Genomic DNA, 18,802 nt, shown 5'->3' with positions numbered 1-18,802 from the left:
CTTCAAGAACAGCCTTCACTTCCGTCTTTAGGAGCCTCTTCACTTCCGCTCTGTGGTGACGTCACTTCCGGCTTGTAGCTACATCACTTCCGGCTTGAAGCGGTGTGGCCAAACCCGGAAGTGGTGAGAGAAAGGGACGTTTGGGATTGGCTAACAGACCGGAAGTAGGATGGCGGGTGGTAGCTCCGCCTCTTCCGGTGTCTTGTTGCTCATAGCAACGGGCACTTCCGGTCCATGACGGAGCCGGGGCTGTGAGTGGGGAGAGCGGAGAGCGGGAATGGAGAGAGGGGGCGGGGCTTAGGATGGCCAATGGGAACGGGGTATATGGGGAGGGGGTGGGGCTTAAGGGGAGAGCGCGGCGCTGATTGGTTCAGGGGCTTTGATTGATGTCAATGGGCGGGGTTTAAGACAATGGAGGGCGTGGCTAAGGAATGGCGGCGGGTCCAATGGGGGCGTGGCCTGTGGTCCGGGGGCGGGGCTTAAGGGGGGAAGGGGGGCCCTGATTGGATGAGGGGGGTTGGTTGATGTATAGGGGCGGGGCTTAAGGCAATGGGGCGTGGCCTGTGGCAAGGGGGCGTGGCTTAAGGGGGGAAGGGCGGCTGTGATTGGATGATGGGCTTTGATTGATGTATAGGGGCGGGGTTTAAGACAATGGGGGCGTGGCTAATGAATGTGGGCGTGGCTTGTATGAAAGGGGGCGTGGCCTATGTAGGGCGGGGTTTAAGGGGGAGCGCGGCGCTGATTGGATGAGGGGCTTTGATTGACGTAAAGGGGCGGGGTTTAAGACAATGGGGGCGTGGATAATGGATGGGGCGGGGCCTATTGGGAGGGGGCGGGGCTTAAGCTTGAAGGTCGGCGCTGATTGGTTGAGGGGCTTTGATTGATGTAAAGGGGCGGGGGTTAAGACAAAGGAGGCAAGGCTTAGAATGTGGGCGGGGCCTATGGGGAGGGGGCGGGGCTTAAGGGAGAAGCGCGGCGCTGATTGGATGAGGGGCTTTGATTGACGTAAATGGGGCAGCTATGGGGTCTCTATGGGTCCATATGGGGCAGCTATGGGGTCTCTGTGGGGTCTCTATGGGTCCCTATGGGGCAGCTATGGGTTCTCTATGGGTCTCTATGGGGTCTCTATGTATCTCTATGGGGTCCCTATAGGTCTCTATCGGTCTCTATGGGGTCTATGGGGTCTCTGTGGGGTCTATGGGTCCCTATGGGGCAGCTATGGGTTCTCTATAGGTCTCTATGGGGTCTCTATGTATCTCTATGGGGTCCCTATAGGTCTCTATCGGTCTCTATGGGGTCTATGGGGTCTCTGTGGGGTCTATGGGTCTCTATGGGGCAGCTATGGGGTCTCTATGGGTCTCTATGGGTCCCTATGGGGTCCCTATGGGTCTCTATCGGTCTCTATGGGGTCTATTGGGTCTCTGTGGGGTCTATGGGTCCCTATGGGGCAGCTATGGGTTCTCTATGGGTCTCTATGGGGTCTCTATGGGTCTTTATGGGTCCCTATGGGGTCTCTATGGGTCTCTTTGGGGTCCTATGGGTTCTCTATAGGGTCTCTATGGGTCTCTATGGGTCTCTATGGGTCCCTATGGGGTCTCTATAGGGTCTCTATGTGGTCTCTATGGGGTCTATGGGGTCTCTGTGGGGTCTCTATGGGTCCCTATGGGGCAGCTATGGGGTCTCTATGGGTCTCTATGGGTCTCTATGGGTCCCTATGGGGTCTCTATAGGGTCTCTATGTGGTCTCTATGGGGCTCTATGGCATGCTATGGGGTTCCTATGGAGCTCAATGGGGTCTCTATGGGTCTCTATGGGGTCTCTATGGGTCTCTATGGGTCTCTATGGGGTCCCTATAGGTCTCTATTGGTCTCTATGGGGTCTATGGGGTCTCTGTGGGGTCTATGGGTCCCTATGGGGCAGCTATGGGGTCTCTATGGGTCTCTATGGGGTCTCTATGGGTCTCTATGGGTCCCTATGGGGTCTCTATGGGTCCCTATGGGGTCTCTATAGGGTCTCTATGTGGTCTCTGTGGGGCTCTATGGCATGCTATGGGGTTTCTATGGAGCTCTATGGGGTCTCCATGGGTCCCTATGGGGTCTCTATAGGGTCTCTATGGGTCTCTATGGGTCCCTATGGGGTCTCTGTGGGTCCCTATGGGGTCTCTATGGGCCTTGCAGGAAAGGGGGCGTGGCCATGGAAGTGGGCGGGGCTTTGACGTTGGTGGGCGTGGCTTCATCTTCTGGGCTGCCCCTGTTCTGTCGATCCAGGGGAACCCAGCCCCGACTGCAGGTAAGCCCTGCCCCATAAGTGACCCCACCAGCCCCATAAGTGACACCTTCAGACCCATAAGTGCCCTTCCAGCCCCATAAGTGACCCCACCAGCCCCATAAGTGCCCTTCTAGCCCCATAAGTGACCCCTTCAGCTCCATAGGTACCCCCCCCAGCCCCATAAGTGCCCTTCCAGCCCCATAAGTGACACCTTCAGCCCCATAAGTGCCCTTCAAGCCCCATAAGTGACTCCCCCAGCCCCATAAGTGACCCCTTCAGCCCCATAAGTTACCCCACCAGCCCCATAAGTGACCCCTTCAGCCCCATAAGTGACCCCCCAGCCCCATAAGTGACCCACCAGCCCCATAAGTGCCCTTCCAGCCCCATAAGTGACCCCTTCAGCCCCATAAGTTACCCCCCAGCCCCATAGGTGCCCTTCCAGCCCCATAAGTGCCCCCCCCCAGCCCCATAAGTGCCCTTCCAGCCCCATAAGTGACTTTCCAGCCCCATAAGTGCCCTTCCTGCCCCATAAGTGACACCTTCAGCCCCATAGGTGCCACCCCCAGCCCCATATGTGCCCTTCAAGCCCCATAAGTGACTCCCCCAGCCCCATAAGTGACCCCCCAGCCCCATAAGTGCCCTTCAAGCCCCATAAGTGACTCCCCCAGCCCCATAAGTGACCTGTCCTGCCCCATAAGTGCCCTCCTTGCCCCATAAGTGACCCCCCAGCCCCATAAGTCCCCTTCCAGCCCCATAAGTGACCCCTTCAGCCCCATAAGTGACCCCCCAGCCCCATAAGTGACCCCTTCAGCCCCATAAGTGCCCTTCCAGCCCCATAAGTGCCTTCCAGCCCTATAAGTGACCCCACCAGCCCCATAAGTGCCCTTCCATCCCCATAAGTGCCTTTCCCAGCCCCATAAGTTCCCTTCAAGCCCCATAAGTGACCCCTTCAGCCCCATAAGTGACCCCCAGACCCATAAGTGACCCCGCCAGCCCCATAAGTGACCCCTTCAGCCCCATAAGTGACCCCTTCAGCCCCATAAGTTACCCCCCAGCCCCATAGGTGCCCTTCCAGCCCCATAAGTGACCTCCCAGCCCCATAAGTGACCCCTTCAGCCCCATAAGTGCCCTTCCAGCCCCATAAGTGACCCCTTCAGCCCCATAAGTGACCCCTTCAGCTCCATAGGTACACCCCCAGCCCCATAAGTGCCCTTCCAGCCCCATAAGTGACTCCCCCAGCCCCATAAGTGACCCCCCGTGCTCCATAAGTGCCCTTCAAGCCCCATAAGTTACCCCACCAGCCCCATAAGTGCCCTTCCAGCCCCATAAGTGCCCTTCCAGCCCCATAAGTGACCCCCCCAGCCCCATAAGTGCCTTCCCCAGCCCCATAAGTGACCTTCTAGCCCCATAAGTGACCCCTTCAGCCCCATAAGTTACCCCACCAGCCCCATAAGTGCCCTTCAAGCCCCATAAGTGCCTTCCCCAGCCCCATAAGTGCCTTTCCAGCCCCATAAGTGACACCTTCAGCCCCATAAGTGACACCTTCAGACCCATAAGTGACCTCCCCAGCCCCATAAGTGCCCCCCCAGCCCCATAAGCGACCCCCCCAACCCCATAAGTGACCCCTTCAGCCCCATAAATGCCCTCCCAGCCCCATAAGTGACACCTTCAGACCCATAAGTGACACCTTCAGCTCCATAAGTGACCTATAAGCCCCATAAGTGCCTTCCCCAGCCCCATAAGTGACCTCCCCAGCCCCATAAGTGCCCTTCCAGCCCCATAAGTGACCCCCCCAGCCCCATAAGTGACACCTTCAGCCCCATATGTGACACCTTCAGCTCCATAAGTGACCTACAAGCCCCATAAGTGCCCTTCAAGCCCCATAAGTGACAACCCCTGCCCCATAAGTGCCTTCCCCAGCCCCATAAGTGACCTCCCCAGCCCCATAAGTGCCTTCCCCAGCCCCATATGTGTCCTTCCAGCCCTATAAGTGACCTCCACAGCCCCATAAGTGCCCTTCCAGCCCCATAAGTGCCCTTCTAGCCCCATAAGTGACCCCTTCAGCTCCATAGGTACCCCACCCAGCCCCATAAGTGCCCTTCCAGCCCCATAAGTGACCCCACCAGCCCCATAAGTGCCCTTCAAGCCCCATAAGTGCCCTTCCAGCCCCATAAGTGACCCCACCAGCCCCATAAGTGCCCTTCAAGCCCCATAAGTGCCCTTCCAGCCCCATAAGTGACCCCTTCAGCCCCATAAGTGCCCTTCAAGCCCCATAAGTGCCCTTCCAGCCCCATAAGTTACCCCACCAGCCCCATAAGTGCCCTTCCAGCCCCATAAGTGCCCCATAGGTACCCCCTCCAGCCCCATAAGTGCCCTTCCAGCCCCATAAGTGACACCTTCAGCCCCATAAGTGCCCTTCCAGCCCCATAAGTGACCCCTTCAGCCCCATAAGTTACCCCCCAGCCCCATAAGTGCCCTTCCAGCCCCATAAGTGACCCCTTCAGCCCCATACGTGACCCCCCAGCCCCATAAGTGACCCCTTCAGCCCCATACGTGACCCCCCAGCCCCATAAGTGACCCCTTCAGCCCCATAAGTTACCCCACCAGCCCCATAAGTGACCCCACCAGCCCCATAAGTGACACCTTCAGCCCCATAAGTGCCTTTCCAGCCCCATAAGTGACACCTTCAGCCCCATAAGTGCCTTTCCAGCCCCATAAGTGACGCCTTCAGCCCCATAAGTGCCCTTCAAGCCCCATAAGTGACTCCCCCAGCCCCATAAGTGACCCCTTCAGCCCCATAAGTGCCTTCCCCAGCCCCATAAGTGCCTTCCCCAGCCCCATAAGTGCCTTTCCAGCCCCATAAGTGACACCTTCAGCGCCATAAGTGACCCCCCCCAGCACCATAAGTGACCCACCAGCCCCATAAGTGACACCTTCAGCCCCATAAGTGCCCTTCCAGCCCCATAAGTGACCCCCCAGCCCCATAAGTGACACCTTCAGCCCCATAAGTGACCCCACCAGCCCCATAAGTGACCCCACCAGCCCCATAAGTGACCCCCCCAGCCCCATAAGTGACTCCCCCAGTCCCATAAGTGACCCCCCAGCCCCATAAGTGACACCTTCAGCCCCATAAGTGCCCTTCCAGCCCCATAAGTGACCCCTTCAGCCCCATAAGTTACCCCACCAGCCCCATAAGTGACTTTCCAGCCCCATAAGTGACACCTTCAGCCCCATAAGTGACCCCCCCTGCCCCATAAGTGCCCTTCCAGCCCCATAAGTGACCCCTTCAGCCCCATAAGTGACCTCCCCAGCCCCATAAGTGCCTTTCCAGCCCCATAAGTGACCCCACCAGCCCCATAAGTTACCCCCCAGCCCCATAGGTGCCCTTCCAGCCCCATAAGTGACCTCCAGCTTTATAAGTGACCCCCCCAGCCCCATAAGCGACCCCCCCAGCCCCATAAGTGACCCCTTCAGCCCCATAAGTGCCCTTCCAGCCCCATAAGTGACACCTTCAGCCCCATAAGTGACACCTTCAGCCCCATAAGTGACCTCCCCAGCCCCATAAGTGCCCTTCCAGCCCCATAAGTGCCACCTTCAGCCCCATAAGTGACCTACCCAGCCCCATAAGTGCCCTTCCAGCCCCATAAGTGACCTCCCCAGCCCGATAAGTGACCTTCCAGCCCCATAGGTACCCCCCCCAGCCCCATATGTGTCCTTCCAGCCCCATAAGTTACCCCACCAGCCCCATAAGTGACCTCCCCAGCTCCATAAGTGCCCTTCAAGCCCCATAAGTGACCTCCCCAGCCCCATAAGTGCCCTTCCAGCCCCATAAGTGCCCTTCAAGCCCCATAAGTGCCCTTCCAGCCCCATAAGTGCCTTTCCAGCCCCATAAGTGACCCCCCGTGCCCCATAAGTGACCCCCCAGCCCCATAAGTGCCCTTCCAGCCCCATAAGTGCCCTTCCAGCCCCATAAGTGCCTTCCCCAGCCCCATAAGTGCCCTTCCAGCCCCATAAGTGACACCTTCAGCCCCATAAGTGACACCTTCAGCCCCATAAGTGACCTCCCCAGCCCCATAAGTGACACCTTCAGCCCCATAAGTGCCCTTCAAGCCCCATAAGTGACACTTTCAGCCCCATAGGTACCCCCCCAGCCCCATAAGTGACCCCCCCAGACCCATAGGTGCCCTTCCAGCCCCATAAGTGATCTCCAGCTTTATAAGTGACCCCACCAGCCCCATAAGTGCCCTTCCAGCCCCATAAGTGACCCCGCAGCCCCATAAGTGACCCCCCAGCCCCATAAGTGACCCCACCAGCCCCATAAGTGCCCTTCAAGCCCCATAAGTGACCCCACCAGCCCCATAAGTGACCTACCCAGCCCCATAAGTGACCCCACCAGCCCCATAAGTGCCCTTCCAGCCCCATAAGTTACCCCACCAGCCCCATAAGTGACCCCACCAGCCCCATAAGTGCCCTTCTAGCCCCATAAGTGCCCTTCTAGCCCCATAAGTGCCCTTCTAGCCCCATAAGTGACCCGTTCAGCCCCATAAGTGCCCTTCCAGCCCCATAAGTGACCTCCCCAGCCCCATAAGTGACACCTTCAGCCCCATAAGTGACCCCCCCCAGCCCAATAAGTGACACCTTCAGCCCCATAAGTGACTCCCCCAGCCCCATAAGTGCCCTTCCAGCCCCATAAGTGCCCTTCCAGCCCCATAAGTGACCCTTCAGCCCCATAGGTACCCCCCCCAGCCCCATAAGTGCCCTTCCAGCCCCATAAGTGCCTTCCCCAGCCCCATAAGTGCCCTTCCAGCCCCATAAGTGACCTCCCCAGCCCCATAAGTGCCCTTCCAGCCCCATAAGCGACCCCCCCAACCCCATAAGTGACCCCTTCAGCCCCATAAGTGACCCCACCAGCCCCATAAGTGACCCCCCCAGCCCCATAATTGCCCCCTTCAGCCCCATAGGTACCCCCCCCAGCCCCATAAGTGCCCTTCCAGCCCCATAAGTGACCCCTTCAGCCCCATAAGTGACACCTTCAGACCCATAAGTGCCCTTCAAGCCCCATAAGTGACTCCCCCAGCCCCATAAGTGACACCTTCAGCCCCATAAGTGACACCTTCAACCCCATAAGTGACCCCCCCAGCCCCATAAGTGACTCCCCCAGCCCCATAAGTGACACCTTCAGCCCCATAAGTGCCCTTCCAGCCCCATAAGTGACCTCCCCAGCCCCATAAGTGCCCTTCAAGCCCCATAAGTGACCCCTTCAGCCCCATAAGTGACCCCCCAGCCCCATAAGTGCCCCCTTCAGCTCCATAGGTACCCCCCCCAGCCCCATAAGTGACCCCCCCAGCCCCATAAGTGCCCTTCCAGCCCCATAAGTGACCCACCAACCCCATAAGTGACCCCCCGTGCCCCATAAGTGCCTTTCCAGCCCCATAAGTGACCCCTTCAGCCCCATAAGTGACCCCACCAGCCCCATAAGTGACTTTCCAGCCCCATAAGTGACACCTTCAGACCCATAAGTGACCCACCAGCCCCATAAGTGACACCTTCAGACCCATAAGTGACCCACCAGCCCCATAAGTGACACCTTCAGACCCATAAGTGCCCTTCCAGCCCCATAAGTGACCCCCCAGCCCCATAAGTGACCCCCCAGCCCCATAAGTGACCCCCCCAGCCCCATAAGTGCCTTCCCCAGCCCCATAAGTGACCCCCCCAGACCCATAAGTGACCCCCCAGCCCCATAAGTGCCCTTCCAGCCCCATAAGTGCCCTTCCAGCCCCATAAGTGACCCCTTCAGCCCCATAAGTGACCCCACCAGCCCCATAAGTGACTTTCCAGCCCCATAAGTGACACCTTCAGACCCATAAGTGACCCACCAGCCCCATAAGTGACACCTTCAGCCCCATAAGTGCCCCCCCAGCCCCATAAGTGCCCTTCCAGCCCCATAAGTGACACCTTCAGCCCCATAAGTGACACCTTCAGCCCCATAAGTGACACCTTCAGACCCATAAGTGCCCTTCCAGCCCCATAAGTGACCCCCCCAGCCCCATAAGTGACCCTTCAGCCCCATAAGTGACACCTTCAGCCCCATAAGTGACCCACCAACCCCATAAGTGACCCCCCGTGCCCCATAAGTGCCCTTCCAGCCCCATAAGTGCCCTTCTAGCCCCATAAGTGACCTCCCCAGCCCCATAAGTGCCCTTCCAGCCCCATAAGTGACCTCCCCAGCCCCATAAGTGCCCTTCCAGCCCCATAAGTGACCCCACCAGCCCCATAAGTGACCCCCCCAGCCCCATATGTGCCCTTCCAGCCCCATAAGTGACACCTTCAGCCCCATAAGTGCCCTTCCAGCCCCATAAGTGACACCTTCAGCCCCATAAGTGACACCTTCAGCCCCATAAGTGACCCCACCAGCCCCATAAGTGCCCTTCCAGCCCCATAAGTGACCCCTTCAGCCCCATAAGTGCCCCCCCAGCCCCATATGTGTCCTTCCAGCCCTATAAGTGACCCCACCAGCCCCATAAGTGCCCTTCCAGCCCCATAAGTGCCCTTCCAGCCCCATAAGTGCCCTTCCAGCCCCATAAGTGACCCCACCAGCCCCATAAGTGCCCTTCCAGCCCCATAAGTGCCCTTCAAGCCCCATAAGTGACACCTTCAGCCCCATAAGTGACCCACCAGCCCCATAAGTGACTCCCCCAGCCCCATATGTGCCCTTCTAGCCCCATAAGTGACCCCCCCAGCCCCATAAGTGACCCCTCCAGCCCCATAAGTGACCCACCAGCCCCATAAGTGCCCTTCCAGCCCCATAAGTGCGTTCCCCAGCCCCATAAGTGCCCTTCCAGCCCCATATGTGTCCTTCCAGCCCTATAAGTGACCCCCCCAGCCCCATAAGTGACACCTTCAGCCCCATAAGTGACCTCCCCAGCCCCATAAGTGCCCTTCCAGCCCCATAAGTGCCCTTCCAGCCCCATAAGTGACCCCCCAGCCCCATAAGTGCCCTTCCAGCCTCATAAGTGCCCTTCTAGCCCCATAAGTGACCCCCCCAGCCCCATAAGTGACCCCCCCAGCCCCATAAGTGATTCCCCCAGCCCCATAAGTGACTCCCCCTGCCCCATAAGTGCCCTTCCAGCCCCATAAGTGCCCTTCCAGCCCCATAAGTGACCTCCCCAGCCCCATAAGTGCCTTCCCCAGCCCCATAATTGCCCTTCCAGCCCCATAAGTGCCCTTCTAGCCCCATAAGTGACCCCCCCCAGCCCCATAAGTGCCTTTCCAGCCCCATAAGTGACCCCTTCAGCCCCATAGGTACCCCCCCAGCCCCATAAGTGCCCTTCAAGCCCCATAAGTGACACCTTCAGCGCCATAAGCGACCCCCCCAGCCCCATAAGTGACCCCCCAGCCCCATAAGTGACACCTTCAACCCCATAAGTGACTCCCCCAGCCCCATAAGTGACCCCTTCAGCCCCATAAGTGACCCCACCAGCCCCATAAGTGACCTCCCCAGCCCCATAAGTGCCCTTCCAGCCCCATAAGTGACACCTTCAGACCCATAAGTGCCCTTCCAGCCCCATAAGTGCCTTCCCCAGCCCCATAAGTTCCCTTCCAGCCCCATAAGTGCCCTTCAAGCCCCATAGGTACCCCCCCAGCCCCATAAGTGCCTTTCCAGCCCCATAAGTGACCCATAGGTACCCCCTCCAGCCCCATAAGTGCCCTTCCAGCCCCATAAGTGACCCCCCAGCCCCATAAGTGCCCTTCCAGCCCCATAAGTGACCTTCCAGCCCCATAAGTGCCCTTCCAGCCCCATAAGTGACCTTCCAGCCCCATAAGTGCCCTTCCAGCCCCATAAGTGACCCCCCAGCCCCATAAGTGACCCCCCAGCCCCATAAGTGCCCTTCCAGCCCCATAAGTGCCCTTCCAGCCCCATAAGTGCCCTTCCAGCCCCATAAGTGCCTTCCCCAGCCCCATAAGTGACCCCCCAGCCCCATAAGTGACCTCCCCAGCCCCATAAGTGCCTTCCCCAGCCCCATAAGTGACCTCCCCAGCCCCATAAGTGCCTTCCCCAGCCCCATAAGTGCCCTTCCAGCCCCATAAGTGACCTACCCAGCCCCATAAGTGACACCTTCAGCCCCATATGTGACACCTTCAGCTCCATAAGTGACCTACAAGCCCCATAAGTGCCTTCCCCAGCCCCATAAGTGCCCTTCCAGCCCCATAAGTGCCCTTCAAGCCCCATAAGTGACCCCCCCAGCCCCATAAGTGACCCCCCAGCCCCATAATTGCCCCCTTCAGCCCCATAAGTGACACCTTCAGCCCCATAAGTAACATCTTCAGCTCCATAAGTGCCCTTCAAGCCCCATAACTGACCCCCCAGCCCCATAAGTTACCCCACCAGCCCCATAAGTGACCCCACCAGCCCCATAAGTGACCCACCAGCCCCATAAGTGACCTCCCCAGCCCCATAAGTGACCCACCAGCCCCATAAGTAACCCCTTCAGCCCCATAAGTTACCCCACCAGCCCCATAAGTGCCCTTCCAGCCCCATAAGTGACCCCACCAGCCCCATAAGTGCCCTTCCAGCCCCATAAGTGACCCCTTCAGCCCCATAAGTGACACCTTCAGACCCATAAGTGCCCTTCAAGCCCCATAAGTGCCCTTCAAGCCCCATAAGTGGCCCCACCAGCCCCATAAGTGGCCCCACCAGCCCCATAAGTGACCCCTTCAGCCCCATAACTGACCCCCCAGCCCCATAAGTGCCCCCTTCAGCCCCATAAATGACCCCCCCCCCATTTCCCATTGGCTCCCATTTCCCATTAGCCCCGCCCCCATTTCCCATTGGTCCCCCATTCCCCTTAGCCCCGCCCCCTTTCCTCTTAGCCCCACCCCCATTTCCTATTGGTCCCCATTCCCCTTAGCCCCGCCCCCTTTCCTCTTAGCCCCGCCCCCATTTCCCATTGGTCCCCTTTCCCCTTAGCCCCGCCCCCTTTCTTCTTAGCCCCACCCCCATTTCCTATTGGCCCCCCATTCCCATTAGCCCCGCCCCCTTTCCTCTTAGCCCCGCCCCCATTTCCTATTGGCCCCAATTCCCCTTAGCCCCGCCCCCTTTCCTCTTAGCCCCGCCCCCCATTTCCCATTGGTCCCCATTCCCCTTAGCCCCGCCCCCTTTCCTCTTAGCCCCACCCCCTATATCCCATTGGCCCCCCATTCCCCTTAGCCCCGCCCCCCCTCATTTCCTATTGGTTCCCTTCCCTCAGCTCCCGTTCCCATTGGTCGGGGCCCTTCATGGCGTCCATGTGTTCGGGGCCGGCGTCTCCGTGCGACTCCATGGGGCCAAGAGCCAAAGGGGGACAGTGGTTTGGAGGGGGGGGGAAAGGTACGAGCTGATTGGCTGCCTGGGAACGGGGGGCGGGGCTTAGTCGAGGGGCTGAGAGCTGATTGGCTGGATGGGAAAGGGAGGCGGGGCTTAATCGAGGGGCTGAGAGCTGATTGGTTGCATGGGAACAGGGGGCGGGGGTTAATCGAGAGGCTGAGAGCTGATTGGCTGGATAAGAACGGGGGCGGGGCTTAAGGGGAGGAGGCGTGGTTACAAAGGGGGCGGGGCTTAAGGTGGGGGGTGCAATTTGATTGGCTGGATGGGAATGGGGGTGGGGTTACAAAGGGGGCGGGGCTTAAGAAGAGGGGCGGGGCTGGAGGAAGGGATGCAATTTGATTGGGTGGATGGGAATGGGGCGGGGCTTAAGGGAGGGGCGGGGCTTAAGGAGGGGATGCAATTTGATTGGGTGGATGGGAATGGGGCGGGGCTTAAGGGAGGGGCGGGGCTTAAGGAGGGGATGCAAATTGATTGGCTGGTGCTGAAAGGGGGCGGGGCTTGAGGGAGGGGCGGGGTTACAAAGGGGGCGGGGCTTATGGGAGGGGATGGAAGGGGATTGGGTGGGGATGAAAGTGGGCGGAGTCTCAATGGGTCTCTATGGGGTCTCTATGGGGCTATATGGGGTGCTATGGGGTTTCTATGGGTCCCTATGGGTCTCTATGGGTCTCTATGGGACTCTATGGGGTTTCTATGGGTCTCTATGGGTCTCTATGGGGTCACTATGGGTCTCTATGGGGCTCTATGGGTCTCTATGGGGTCTCTATGGGTCCCTATGGGTCTCTATGGGGTCCCTATGGGTCTCTATGGGGTCTCTATGGGTCTCTATGTGTCTCTATGGGGTCTCTATGGGTCTCTATGGGGTTTCTATGGGTCTCTATGGGTCTCTATGGGTCTCTATGGGGTCTCTATGGGTCCCTATGAGTCTCTATGGGTCACTATGGGGTCTCTATGGGTCTCTATGTGGTTCTATGGGGTTCTATGGGGTTCTATGGGTCCCTATAGGTCTCTATGGGTTTTCTATGGGTCTCTATGGGGTCCCTATGAGTCTCTATGGGTCTCTATGGGTCTCTATGGGTCTCTATGGGACTCTATGGGGTCTCTATGTGTCTCTATGGGTCTCTATGGGGCACTATGGGTCTCTATGGGTCTCTATGGGGTCACTATGGGTCGCTATGGGTGTCTATGGGGTCTCTATGGGTCTCTCTCTATGTGTCCCTATGGGGCTCTATGGGTTTCTATGGGTCTCTATTGGTCCCTATGGGTCTCTATTGGTCTCTATGGGTCTCTGTGGGTCTCTATGGGACTCTATGGGGTCTCTATGGGTCTCTATGGGACTCTCTGGGGTCTCTATGGGGCACTATGGGTCCCTATGGGTCTCTATGGGGTCACTATGGGTCGCTATGGGTCTCTATGGGGTCACTATGGGTCTCTATGGGTCTCTATGGGACTCTATGGGGCTCTATGGGTCTCTATGGGTCTCTATGGGGTTTCTATGGGGTCTCTATGGGTCCCTATGGGTCTCTATGGGGTCTCTATGGGTCTCTATGGGGTCTCTATGTGTCTCTATGGGGTTTCTATGGGTCCCTATAGGGTTTCTATGGGTCTCTATGGGGCTCTATGGGGCTCTATGGGGCTCTATGGGGTTTCTATGTGTCTCTATGGGGTTTCTATGGGTCTCTATGGGTCTCTATGGGTCTCTATGGGACCCTATGGGGTTTCTATGGGTCCCTATAGGTCTCTATGGGTTTTCTTTGGGTCTCTATGGGGTCCCTATGAGTCTTTATGGGTCTCTATGGGTCTCTATGGGACTCTATGGGGTCTCTATGGGTCTCTATGGGTCTCTATGGGTCTCGGTCTCTATGGGGTCACTATGGGTCTCTATGGGTCTCTATGGGTCCCTATGGGGTCTCTATGGGTCTCTATGGGGTTTCTATGGGTCCCTATGGGGTTTCTATGTGTCTCTATGGGGTTTCTATGGGTCCCTATGGGTCTCTATGGGACTCTATGGGGTCACTATGGGTCTCTATGGGTCTCTATGGGTCTCTATGGGGCTCTATGGGGTCTCTATGGGTCCCTATGGGGTCTCTATGGGGTCTATGGGGTCTCTATGGGTCTCTCTCTATGGGTCCCTATGGGTCTCTATGGGGTTTCTATGGGTCTCTCTCTATGGGTCTCTATGGGGTCTCTATGGGTCCCTATGGGGCTCTATGGGGTTTCTATGGGTCTCTATGGGTCTCTGTGGGTCTCTATGGGTCTCTATGGGGCTCTATGGGGTCCCTATGGGTCCCTATGGGTCTCTATGGGTCCCTATGGGTCTCTATGTGTCCCTATGGGTCCCTATGGGTCTCTATGGGTCTCTATGGGTCCCTATGGGTCCCTATGGGTCTCTATGGGGTCCCTATGGGTCTCTATGTGTCTCTATGGGTCTCTATGGGGTTTCTATGGGTCTCTATGGGGTTTCTATGGGTCCCCCTTTACAGTGTGACGTTGCTGGCGCTGAGTTCGGATCCCGCGATGTCGGAGGCTGAACTGGGAGCGATGCTGGACAGAATCTATGGGGCCATGGTGAGCTCTGCCCCATAGCTGCCCCATAGAGCCCCATAGATCCCCATAGAGCCCCATAGAACCCCATAAAACCCCATAGAGCCCCATAGAGCCCTATAAAACCCTATAGACACCCCATAGAACCCCATAGATCACCATAGACCCCATAGAACCCCATAGAACCCCATAGAACCCCATAGAACCCCATAGAACCTCATAGAGCCCCATAGAACCCCATAGACCCCATAGAACCCCATAGAACCCCATAGAACCCCATAGAACCCTATAAAACCCTATAGACCCCATTGAACCCCATAGAGCCCCATAGAATCCCATAGAACCCCATAGTGCCCCATAGAGCCCCATAGATCCCCATAGACCCCATAGAGCCCCATAGAGCCCCATAGACCCCATAGAGCCCCATAGAGCCCCAAGAGCCCCATAGACCCCATAGAGCCCCATAGAACCCCATAGAGCCCCATAGAGCCCCATAGACCCCTATAGAACCCCATAGAACCCCATAGAGCCCCATAGAACCCCATAGAGCCCCATAGAGCCCCATAGACCCCATATAACCCCATAGAGCCCTATAGACCCCATAGAACCCCATAGTGCCCCATAGAACCCCATAGAACCCCATAGAGCCCCATAGAGCCCCATAGAGCCCCATAGAGCCCCATAGAGCCCCATAGAAACCCATAGAGCCCCATAGAACCCTATAGACCCCATAGAACCCCATAGAACCCCAAGGAACTCCATAGAGCCCCATAGAGCCCCATAGAACCCCATAGAGCCCCATAGACCCCATAGAACACCATAGAACCCCATAGAGCCCCACAGAACCCCATAGAACCCCATAGAACCCCATAGTTCCCCATAGAACCCTATAGACCCCATAGACCCCATAGAACCCCATAGAACCCCATAGTGCCCCATAGAACCCCATAGAACTCCATAGAGCCCCATAGAACCCCATAGAGCCCCATAGATCCCCACAGAACCCCATAGAACCCCATAGATCCCCATAGAACCTCATCTAACCCCATAGAACCCTATAGATCCCCATAGAATCCTATAGAGCCCCATAGAACCCTATAAAACCCTATAGACCCCATAGAGCCCCATTGAACCCCATAGAGCCCCATAGACCCCATAGAGCCCCATAGAGCCCCATAGAACCCCATAGATCCCCATAGAGCCCCATAGAACTCCATAGAGCCCCATAGATCCCCATAGAACCCCATAGAACCCCATAGAACCCCATAGAACCCCATAGAGCCCCATAGATCCCCATAGAACCCCATAGAACCCCATAGAGCCCCATAGAACCCCATAGATCCCCATAGAACCCCATAGAGCCCCATAGAACCCCATTGAACCCCATTGAACCCCATAGTGCCCCATAGGGACCCATAGAGCCCCATAGAGCCCCATAGAACCCCATAGAGACCCATAGACCCTATAGATCCCATAGAACCCTATAGACCCCATAGAGCCCCATAGATCCCCATAGAACCCCATAGAGCCCCATAGACCCTATAGATCCCATAGAACCCTATAGACCCCATAGAGCCCCATTGAACCCTATAGACCCCAAAGAACCCCATAGAGCCCCATAGAACCCCATAGATCCCCATAGAACCCCATAGTGCCCCATAGAGCCCCATAGAGACACATAGGGACCCCATAGACCCCATAGAGCCCCATAGAGCCCCATAGACCCCATAGAACCCCATAGAACCCCATAGAGCCCCATAGAACCCCATAGTGCCCCATAGAGCCCCATAGAACCCCATAGAGCCCCATAGAACCCCATAGAACCCCATAGAGCCCCATAGAGCCCCATAGAGCCCCATAGAACCCCATAGACCCCATAGAGCCCCATAGAACCCCATAGAGCCCCATAGAACCCCATAGAGCCCCATAGAGCCCATAGAGCCCCATAGAGCCCCATTGAACCCCATAGACCCCATAGACCCCATAGATCCCATAGAACCCCATAGAGCCCCATAGATCCCCATAGAGCCCCATAGAACCCCATAGAACCCCATAGAGCCCCATAGAACCCCATAGATCCCCATAGAACCCTATAGACCCCATAGAGCCCCATAGAGCCCCATAGATCCCCATAGAGCCCCATAGAGCCCCATAGAGCCCCATAGAGCCCCATAGTGCCCCATAGAGCCCCATAGAGCCCCATAGAACCCTATAGAGCCCCATAGAACCCCATAGAGCCCCATAGTGCCCCATAGAGCCCCATAGATCCCCATAGACCCCATAGAGCCCCATAGAGCCCCATAGAGCCCCATTGAACCCTATAGACACCCCATAGTGCCCCATAGAGCCCCATAGAGCCCCATAGAACCCCATAGAGCCCCATAGAGCCCCATAGAACCCCACAGAACCCCATAGAACCCTATAGACCCCATAGAGCCCCATTGAATCCTATAGACCCCATTGATCCCTATGGCAGGTGCTGGTGGTGGGAGCGGAGGAGCTGAGCCAACAACACGGACCAGAGAGACTGAAAAGGGAACTGAGGGTAATTAATTAACGGCTGTTAATTAGTTAATGAGGGTTAATTAGGGGGGTAATTAGCGGGGAGACATTAGGGGTAATTAGATATGGGGGTAATTAATTAATGGGGTAATTAATGGGGTGATTAATGGGGGGAGATGGGGTGAGTTGGGTGGGAATGAGGGGGTTAATTAGCATATGGTAATTAGCATGTGGTAATTAGCATGGGGTTAATTAGTGGGGAGACATTAGGGGTAATTAATTGGGGGGGTAATTAATGGGTTAATTAATTAATGGGGTAATTAATGGGGTGATCAATGGGGGGAGATGGGATAAGGTGGGTGGGAATGAGGGGGGTAATTAGCATATGGTAATTAGCATATGGTAATTAGCATGTGGTAATTAGCATGGGGTTAATTAGTGGGGAGACAATGGGGTAATTAGCAGAGGGGGTAATTAATTAATGGGGGTAATTAATGGGGGAGAACGGTGGGAATGAAGTGGGTGATTAGCATATGGTAATTAGCATATGGTAATTAGCATATGGTAATTAGCATGGGGTTAATTAGTGGGCAGACATTAGGGTAATTAGATATGGGGGGGTTGGGGGGGGTTATTAATTAATGGGGGTAATTAATGGGGTAATTAATGGGGGGAGATGGGATAAGGTGGGTGGGATTGAAGGGGGTAATTAGCATATGGTAATTAGCATATGATAATTAGCATGGGGTTAATTAGTGGGCAGACATTAGGGGTAATTAGATATGGGGGGTAATTAATGGGGGTAATTAATGAGGGAAATTAATGGGGTAATTAATGGGGGGAGATGAGATAAGGTGGGTGGGATTGAAGGGGGTAATTAGCATATGGTAATTAGCTTATGGTAATTAGCATGTGGTAATTAGCATGGGGTTAATTAGTGGGGAGACAATGGGGTAATTAGCTGAGGGGGTAATTAATTAATGGGGGTAATTAATAGGGTAATTAATGGGGGAGAACAGTGGGAATGAAGTGGGTGATTAGCATATGGTAATTAGCATATGGTAATTAGCATAAGGTTAATTAGTGGGCAGACATTAGGGTAATTAGATATGGGGGGGTTGGGGGGGGTTATTAATTAATGGGGGTAATTAATGGGGTAATTAATGGGGGGAGATGGGATAAGATGGGTGGGATTGAAGGGGGTAATTAGCATATGGTAATTAGCATGGGGTTAATTAGTGGGGGGACAATAGGGTTAATTAGTTGGGGGGGCAGTTAATGGGGGTAATTAATGGGGAGATGGGATAATGTGGGTGGGATTGAAGGGGGTAATTAGCATGTGGTAATTAGCATATGGTAATTAGTATATGTTAATTAGCATACGGTAATTAGCATTTGGTAATTAGTGGGGAGACATTAGGGGTAATTAGCTGAGGGGGTAATTAATTAATGGGGGTAATTAATGGGGTAATTAATAGGGTAATTAATAGGGTAATTAATGGGGGAGAACGGTGGGAATGAAGTGGGTGATTAGCATATGGTAATTAGCATATGGTAATTAGCATATGGTAATTAGTGGGCAGACATTAGGGTAATTAGATATGGGGGGGTTGGGGGGGGGTTATTAATTAATGGGGGTAATTAATGGGGTAATTAATGGGGGGAGATGAGATAAGGTGGGTGGGATTGTAAGGGGTAATTAGCATATGCTAATTAGCATGGGGTTAATTAGTGGGGGGACAATAGGGTTAATTAGTTGGGGGGGTAGTTAATGGGGGTAATTAATGGGGAGAGATGGGATGAGTTGGGTGGGAATGAGGGGGGTAATTAGCATATAGTAATTAGCTTGTGGTAATTAGCATGTGGTAATTACAATGGGGTTAATTAGTGGGCAGACAATAGGGGTAATTCGTTGGGGGGTAATTAATGGGGGTAATTAATTAATGGGGTAATTAATAGGGTAATTAATGGGGGAGAACGGTGGGAATGAAGTGGGTGATTAGCATATGGTAATTAGCATGTGATAATTAGCAAGGGGTTAATTAGTGGGGAGACATTAGGGGTAATTAATTGGGGGGGTAATTAATGGGGGTAATTAATTAATGGGGTAATTAATGGGGTGATTAAT

The 18,802-nt window shown here is 55.4% G+C and overlaps 1 protein-coding gene across 2 annotated transcripts; it reads left to right on the top strand.

Moving 5' to 3' along the window:
* The first annotated feature begins 115 nt into the window (after positions 1-115).
* LOC146751136 (protein fuzzy homolog) lies at positions 116-16,753 on the top strand. 2 transcript variants are annotated; one of them, XM_085535525.1, is made up of 5 exons: positions 116-251; positions 2,177-2,288; positions 11,516-11,634; positions 14,112-14,196; positions 16,649-16,753. In XM_085535525.1, exons 1-5 carry the CDS (start codon positions 235-237, stop codon positions 16,727-16,729), a joined length of 414 nt encoding a protein of 137 aa, XP_085391651.1. In that variant the 5' UTR covers positions 116-234; the 3' UTR covers positions 16,730-16,753. The 2 variants fall into 2 exon arrangements, 1 of the variants encoding a protein (XP_085391651.1); XR_014941867.1 differs by lacking the exons at positions 2,177-2,288; positions 11,516-11,634 and having other exon boundaries at positions 188-251.
* Positions 16,754-18,802: the final 2,049 nt, after the last annotated feature.

This window comes from Coturnix japonica, unplaced genomic scaffold (genome assembly GCF_054131305.1).
Source record: "Coturnix japonica strain WE unplaced genomic scaffold, WE-NBRP24 Scf129, whole genome shotgun sequence".
In the NCBI taxonomy this organism is placed as follows: Eukaryota; Metazoa; Chordata; class Aves; order Galliformes; family Phasianidae; genus Coturnix; species Coturnix japonica.
Note: the sequence above shows the minus strand (reverse complement) of the source record. Positions and strands in the feature narration are given on the sequence as shown.